The sequence below is a fragment of the Aplysia californica genome, unplaced genomic scaffold, assembly GCF_000002075.1.
Source record: "Aplysia californica isolate F4 #8 unplaced genomic scaffold, AplCal3.0 scaffold00246, whole genome shotgun sequence".
In the NCBI taxonomy this organism is placed as follows: Eukaryota; Metazoa; Mollusca; class Gastropoda; order Aplysiida; family Aplysiidae; genus Aplysia; species Aplysia californica.
The window spans coordinates 881,393-889,831 of NW_004797516.1; the positions used below are offsets into that span (position 1 = coordinate 881,393).

The 8,439-nt window shown below is 40.8% G+C and overlaps 1 protein-coding gene across 1 annotated transcript in view; it reads left to right on the top strand.

Annotated features, from left to right (window-relative positions):
• LOC101862734 (xylan 1,4-beta-xylosidase) overlaps nt 1–2,956 on the top strand; it is a 19,364-nt gene extending 16,408 nt beyond the window's left edge. The window contains exons 12-15 of the mRNA XM_035970282.1: nt 178–389; nt 1,151–1,351; nt 1,894–2,065; nt 2,580–2,956. Of these exons, the coding sequence (XP_035826175.1) occupies nt 178–389; nt 1,151–1,351; nt 1,894–2,065; nt 2,580–2,683 (689 nt within the window). The 3' untranslated portion in view covers nt 2,684–2,956. The remainder of the gene's footprint in view (nt 1–177; nt 390–1,150; nt 1,352–1,893; nt 2,066–2,579) is intronic.
• Nucleotides 2,957–8,439: the final 5,483 nt, after the last annotated feature.

Here is an 8,439-nt window from a genome sequence, read left to right on the forward strand (position 1 = left end):
TGCAAGAAATAACTCATTTTGTCAGCACGCCTTACATTTGCCTTCTGATCTCGTGGTCTTAGTAACTGAAAACAGCCCAAAAATGTCAAATAGAACTTTGTAATTCTGAGGCAGCGCGTTGTTTAACCCAATATTGTTGTAAGATTAATCACGTTTGTCCTTGTTTCCCCCCTCTAGGTGGCTCAGCCAAGATCATCCTACTTCTCTTCTCCGCCGGCCCTCTCAATATAACACTTGCCGACGAGTCATACCGTGTGCCAGCCATCATGGAATGCTTTTTTCCCGCCCAGGCCACGGGCCAGGCTCTGTATAACGTACTGACCAACACTGGGCCGGATTCTTCCCCGGCAGGCAGACTGCCCAGCACTTGGCCCTTGTACAGTTCTCAGGTTAATAAAAGTCAATGAGTTTCTTGTAATAATTTAAAAAATGCGATGAAAACGGTTTTACGGAGTTTCTGAGTAAACAGAGGGACTGCCAAAGTTACTGCTAGCTAAAGGAGTAGGTCTACTTTACGTTCCTTTTTCTGTCCTCTGGTATACTGCAAGGTGTCGAGGGGATAATATGTAATTATGTATTGCCGGAAGTGCGCCAGGTGTGTTGCTCTTTGAATCGTCATATTGTGCCTTTGGGGAGTCTCTCTGACTCCATCAATCCGTCTTTTTCTAGGTCTTCCCTTTACCTCCAAGCCATTGAATCTTAGATTGTATGCCACTGAGGCTGCCTGTTGTGGCTGCGTCCTCATAACGTGTCCAAACAATCTTATGTGTTGTCTTTGGATTTGTTTTATGCTTGATATATGTCGACGTATTGTCTAATGTTTTCACTTCTTTGTCTGTCTCTTCTTGTGATCTTTAGCGTCTTTCAGGAACATTAGATTTAATTCATTTTGCTTGCTGTTATCTTACTTAGTTGCGGTTTGAGGGTCCAGATTTTTCACTAGCTACAGAGAGTTGGCCATTGGACCAAAATGCCATGTTTTCAGTATTGACCTCCGCTATCATTGTTTGTTAGTTCGCATATGAAATGTAAGCTATCCAACTTTGTATGTATATAAGTGGGGAAGGGGGGAGGGTGAGGAAACCGGGAGGAAGGGGGTATATTTAAGTGGTAAATTTATTTTGCCACTTATGACTATTTGTGCTTTCAGATTCCACCTATGGTCAATTATTCCATGGAAGGGAGAACGTATCGCTATTTCAAAGGAGATCCTTTGTACCCTTTCGGCTATGGCCTCTCCTACACCCAGTTCCTGTACGCCGACATGACGTATTTCAAGAACGTCAAAGCAGGAAATGACCTTGACTTGCAGCTCGCTGTTACGAATGTCGGGCCTATTGATGGCGAAGAAGTAAGTTTTATACATAAAATCTGGATTCAGAAAACAAACTTCTAACAGGAGACAAAGGGTTACGAATGTTGGGCTTGTTGATTACGAAAAAGTAGACCTGAACATTGTACACAAAATCAACTGACTTGATTTAGAGAACATACCTCAAAGAGGGAACAAAGGTTACGAATGTCGGGTTTATTGATGGTGAATAAAAAAGTTTTATACACACAATAAACAGACTTGATTCAGGGAATAGACTTAAAATAGGGGGTAAAGGGTAATGGAATGCATAGCTATTTCTTAAAACAGGAGGTGTAAATCCTTTATTATAGAGGGAAATTAAGACGCTTATTCTTTAAAAATCTACGAACAGACCGAGTTATACATTTTTGGGGGGATTTCAACCTTGATGTAAGATAGGATCTGCAACATATCGTCCTGTGGGTTTCAACTGGCCTACATGCTGCAAGTTTGAGCGCCGTAGTCTGTAAAGCCGGTGTCTCCACCCAGCCCCACCTCATCCTACCCCACCTCATCTTACGTCTTTGTGACTTCCACAGGTGGTCCAGTGCTACATCAGCTGGGTCAACGAGTCCTTGCCCGTCCCCCAGCTGCAGCTGGCTTACTTTACTCGTGTCTTCATCCCATCCCAGCAGACGAGGATGTTGTCTATAACCATCTCTGGGGAGTCCATGGCTTTCTGGCGAGATGGACAATGGATCGTTGAACTTGGTGAGCAGAAGTTGAAAAAACCTAGTATGGGATCAGCTCATTAAATAAATTTATGGGTTGATAATTATAGCACGCCAAAAGGGCGGACATGGGTATAGCTTCTACAAGGATGTTCGTTAAGGAAGGTGGGGTGGAGCCATTGATTTATGATATCCCAGATCATGTATTTTGACATAGTTCTGGTAGGCCTACATGATGGAGCGCACCATTTGACTCAATCTGGAGGAAGCTGAAGCGCAATGAAGGGAAGGTGTCTGGTGCTTGTGGCAAAAGCGAGACTGGTGTTTTTGCTCTCCATTTGGGTACCGTAACCATAGTGTAAACGTTTGGCAGAGAAGGTTATAAAATTATTGAGACCGGCGTAGTTTTGTCCCAGGCTATAAATAATAGTTGAATCTCACCGTAACACGATTTTTTTCGCACAGGGGTGACTTGTGAGGAGCTCTTTTAAAGCTCAAATTATTTAACGTAAAATCTCTTTTTTAACGAACAAGTTTGTCTCCTATCTCCCCAGGTGATATGTATCTGTACTGTGGGGGTCAACAACCCAACCAGAAGAGAAGGGCGCCGTCCAACGTGCTCTCTGATTCCTTCACCATCATTAGCCGTACTGAATAGTCCCCACTTTATCTCACGAGAGTATTTGTGAGCGAATATGTGTGTGTGTGTGTGTGTGTGTGTGTGTGTGTGTGTGTGTGTGTGTGTGTGTGTGTGTGTGTGTGTGTGTGTGTGTTCGAGTTAGACTCTAAAGTTTGAATGTCGTAGTTGTCCATGCAGACCTCCTAACTCAGATTTTAAGAAGAGAGATTGGAGGTTTAGACATGACAAAAAACGTGTGTTAGCAATGCACATATTTATCGTGAATAAATCAAAGTTACTCAAAATCACCAAGTGTTCTTTTTTATCCATTAACGATTTGCTGGAATCGCTTGTTATCAGAATGTCATTCTTGCTGTCTTTCCTTTTTCCAAGGTAACCAATTTTCAAATTAGACAAAATCAAGAAATGTCAGTGCATAGGTCTATATTTTAAAAGTGATAGCGGTACTGCCCTAATCAAGCATTATTGTATAATGATATAATATTTAAAAAAAATTAGAATGACAGAAGAGATCTTATCATATAATATGTGTCACGACGTCGTGGAATTAGGCGCTTGTCATTTTTTGGGATGTGGAGTTAGTGTGCCATCTTAAAGGTTATTCATTAGTCTATCTTCGGATGAAAAATATACCCATGTGCCTTGAATAAAAGTGAAGTTATTTGCAACTGAAGGAGGTGGGGATCATCTAGTTTCATTCTAAGGTTTTATAAAGGGCATGGTCCTCAACCGGATTCACTCCTGTAAATGTTTGAGTTTTGTACTCGTGATAAGTCTTCTCTGCAAGAGTTTAGTACAACGGCAGTAGAGCTAATGCTTGACAGTGTGTGGTGAGGTGGTTTGAGCGTGTCTTGCCAGTCGTCACAGAAAGCGAGCGTGTACTGCATGTCCTCTTGTGGGGAATAACGGAGCACCTGAACGTCAACCACTTTTGCGTTCCCTGTTTTTCTTCCTAGTCGATTGGTCGAGTATTATTGTGCTGGTGAATATTTGCTAAGGAAAATACGGTATAAGCTTTGACTTTGTACTATGGTTGAGAGTTTGGGCGCGCCAGTCTGAAGACATTAACGATGTCAGAATGTACGTGTATTATAGCGTTTGAGGAATTGCTCAATGAAGCCGCGAACGCTATATGCCTCTAATTGAGTTGTTCCTTTGAGAGATACTTCTGTTCAGATATGATGTTGAGCTCGCGAGCTAAGACTGAATGACACTGGTGATTGTAGCAGTTTAATTAATTTGGTGAAGGCATCCATCACTATTATTCTGTCATATGTTTTGGCAAGGGATCTTACGTAGTCTACGATGCAAGATGAAAATGTATCAGAAGTCAGTCCACCTCCTCCCTTTTTGTTTCCTATGACTAGTTGAACATCCATGGGTCGTTCAATAGCCCATCCTAAATTCACCCTCTCCCGCTCAACATCAGGATCTCATTCACAAGTCTTAGAACTGCAATTAAATATAACCCCCTTATTGTCATCAGTAAGCCCAGATATGTAAACATTTTTGGCACATCTAGGAAGATCATGGCAAATGTTTCCAAGATGAAGACATCTGTCTGGGCAGGCACCTGTCACTGTAGCCCGTGGCCATGCAGATGGTAATAGAGCGTTCACATTATTATTATTATTATTATTATTATCATTATTATTATTATTATTATTATTATTATTATTATTATTATTATTATTATTATTATGGTATTATTATTATTATTATGCTGCTCAGGACTACATGGCATGCATTTATTGATCACCAGTGATTTTACCGACTTGCGTGCAAGGGACTTTATTTTTCTTGGCTTTTTCCAACATTTAGAACCTGAATTTCGACGAAATTTTTTTCGACAACACGCAACCGAATAAAAAGGGCAATAAAGGAAGATTTGGAAATATTTGGCCTGGGACATTTAGCAGCTGGCCAGCGTCATCTTTGTGTATATATCTGGTCGTAAAAAAACCAACAACAAATAATTTTGTTTTACAAGCATGTAAGCAAACTCTGCAGTTTCACCATGGAACGTTTTACTGTCTAAGTTCTAGCCGTGTCTAGTTTTGATCATAGTATCTGGAAGCAGTCTTTATATACAGTCAAACCTGTGTAAGACGGCCACCCATTGTCAAGGAGAAAAGTGACCGTATAAGACAGGTGGCCGTCTTAGGCAGGACTGATCAAGAAGAAGAAAACAAAATATTATTCCTATCAGAGGTCACAATCGAAAGTAGCCGCATTGTTGTTTTTGTTGTTGTTGTTGGTGGTGGTTTGTATTTTGTTTGTAATTTTTATTTTGTTGCTGATTTCGCAAAAGGATGACAATAAAACGAAATGTATCAGACAAGGAAGACCGAGTGCGAAGTAAAAACAAACTCCTGGGTTCGCCACCACTCGGAGAACGAGCGACGTTTCTGTCACAAGCTCATGTTGACGTCCTTTGTTACTTTGTTACAGACTGGGTAAACAGTGACCACTCATCTCGCTTACGATTTGTGTTTAAGTTCTGGGCGGGGCTTATGGGTTATGAGGGATCACACGCTTACCTCACCAGCAGCTGAAAATTGGTAACTATTGGTCAACAGTAGGAGGGGCCTACGCAACATGATCGGTTTGAGGGACTACCTAACAACAGCGACAGGGGATTGAATTATGACGGCTCGCCCACAACGCCAGGGGCCAAAGCACAATTTATGACTAAACGAAATGGAGTCACTAAGGTGGCCGTCTTAGACGGGTGTTATTGCTTAGTGTGATAGGGGTTGTGTGTTAAAATATGGTGGCCGCGGCCGCGTTGGACAGGTGCCCGTTTTACACAGTTAAATTATATAGAAAAAACGCAAGGGGGGAAACGGAAAGTGGCCGTTTGTACAGGTGGCCGTCTTATAGAGGTGGCCGTCAGGGCAGGTTCGACTGTATCATTTAAATTTCCTTTGTAAGTTGTTGTGTCGAATGTTACACTCTCAGAGTTAGACACAGTGTAATTATTATTGTGTATGTGACAACCAACACAAACATTTGCTTTACAACCTGGTTCTGCAATTTTGCAAGTCTTTACACCGATTAGACTCTAGTTGTTCCTAGTTGTATTCTGAAAATTTGGAAGTGGCCAGTCTTCTTTGTCATCCCAATTTCCCTATATATAGTAAGTTGTTATGTCGGTCGTTACACTCTTGGTGCAAGACATAATATTTTTGTTGTGCGTGTTTGTAAAAACTAAAACTGTGCACCCTTTAAATGATTCTGAATCACAGTTGTCTTTTTTTTCAAATTCGAAAGTTAAGTGGTTCCGAAGTTTTGGGTGGCGAAAGTGACGGACTTTCACAAATATAATATGCATAGATGACACTGCAGATCCTTTATTGTTTACAACATTTGAATGAATTACAAGTATCATAAGAAAATTATAATGTTAAGGTGTATTTTCAGGACCCAGATAATTAGGGGCAGTTATTGAGAAACGCCTAAATGCAAAAATGAAACTTTCTCACTCACCAATCATTATTCTTGCAGTTTTAGTACAGAAATAATAAGTTATATGATATGTGAGGCGTGCTGATAAAATGAGTAACTTCTCGCAATCCACAAATGGAGATATTGGCCAAAAATCGACAATAGGGTCAAAATTGTAGATTTTCAATTGATGCCATTTGCTTTAACTATAACCTGTCTTTTATTATCTTATACTTATAAAAGGTGAAAACTTCACCTATAAGCATGCTGTATATATTTCCTTATGGCTTGAATCTGAGAAGTAACTAATTTTGTCAGCACACTTCACACATCTCAAGTCAGAGAGCAGAGCCGCAAGACATTTCAAAGACAATTACCTTCTGAGGCCGACCATCATTCATCACTTCTTACTGATGGTCTTCCAGTCATATAGGTGGTTCTGTAGGCTGTCCTCCTGACCAACTGGTGGTATCAGAGTACCTATCACAGAAGGTCAGAAGCCAAAAAAACAGCTAGCAGTGTTTGTTTCATCCATTGAGTATACATTTTACAGACCACTGACACAATTCTGACAGCACAACGCCAACAAGCTGCAAGGAGCAATCCAGTATACAAAAGGCACTTCAACATTCAAGCTTAAAATCAGCAGGCCGATCAGCAAACGTAATTCGACTTCTGCCGCTCCCGTTCTCCCCACCCCCCCTAACCCCCCCCCCCAAAAAAAAAACACAAAAAACAACAAAACAAAACAAAACAACAACAACAACAACAACCCCCGCCTCAATCAGCCCCGGCCACCCCTCTCACCCCCACCCCGATAAATTGAAAGCAACTAAACTACCCCCTCAACTCTCTCCCACCATGGCCATGGCAATACTCCCTACAAAATCCCATTCTGAACCTAGCCTATCCACCTAGCTTCCTATCAACCTATCTGTATAGCCCCATTGCGGTGTAGGTCGGCTTTTTTCGGGAAAGGGGGGGGGGTGGCAGGAATAGATGTGGGTGGGAAGAGCTACCTGGTGAGTTTAAGATTGAGTGTTGAAGTGACATAATAATTATACTGGATTGCTCCCTGCAGCTTGTTAGTGCTTCCCTACCAGGATTGTGTCCATGGTTCTGTAAAATGTATACTCAAAGGAACAAACAAGCACTACCAGCTTTTTGTTTGGCCTTTGACCTTATATGGTAGCCTTACTGATAACACCAGTGTCTTCTTGACCAAACGTCTAATGAGTGGTAGTTTTCTGAGAAAAATAAATTTAAAATAAAATCAGTTTGAAAAGCTAAATTTTGAGCTGTAGTTTTAGTAAGTGTTTTACAGCATTTGCAAAACAATAAGGTCAAATAAGTGTCGAAGATTAGAGATGTTGCAAGAGAGTAACAAACACAAAAAAGAAGGAGGAGAGATCAGGACGATAGATGTTTGATAGGGAAGAAGAAGCAAGACACACCAGAGCACCCGTCAACCAATTTTGAGTAATTGAAGAATAACACATTGATGTAATAGTCTATTAGTGGTCATTTTTTTCACGAAAAAAAAGTAAGACTTAGAGGAACAAACAAAAGAGGGAAAGACGAAAAGCAGGATCTGTCATTAATTGCACCCTCATCCATTCCAACCCACATTAAGAAACAAGAAAATATTTGCAACTGATTGGTGGAGTAGACACGTTATGGCACCAAGAGGATAATCTGTTCATGTATGGGCAAGAAACATGTATGTGCAAAAAACATTTTTCCAACATCGGCCTCTCTTAATATTGATTGAAAGCACGGACAGACATTTATAACAATTTATCAGTCAATTGTAAAACCTATAATATTTTATCTTGATATTTCATGATTTATTTGTATTAAAAAGCGGAAGGAGTTCCGCAGAGGGCCGGCCGACCACCAACACACAAACGACGGGATATTTTGAGCGGGGCACACCCTAACCCTAACCCCTAACCCCTAAACCCTAACCCTAACCCAGACCCTAACACTAACAAACTCTTGTGTAGTTTGTTCACTGGACCTTGTCACGGTAAACGCCGGCCCTCTGCGGAACTCCTCCCTAAAAATCACATTCTTTTTTGGAGCTTCTAAAGCATTGAAAATGTGTTTCTCAGTGGAATATATCTAATCGCAAAGTCCAAAGAAGGACGGGAACTTTTTGTCAAATATATTTTTCTAATTTCAGGAAATGAGTAAATCATAAATCAGGCTCCGTCATCAGGACCTATTTATATTTTTTGTAGGTACTTGCCAACTTTCTACTCTGTAGCTGTCGTAGTTTTATGAGAAAAGTGACAAATGTGTTTCCAAGTTGCCAAATAATATAT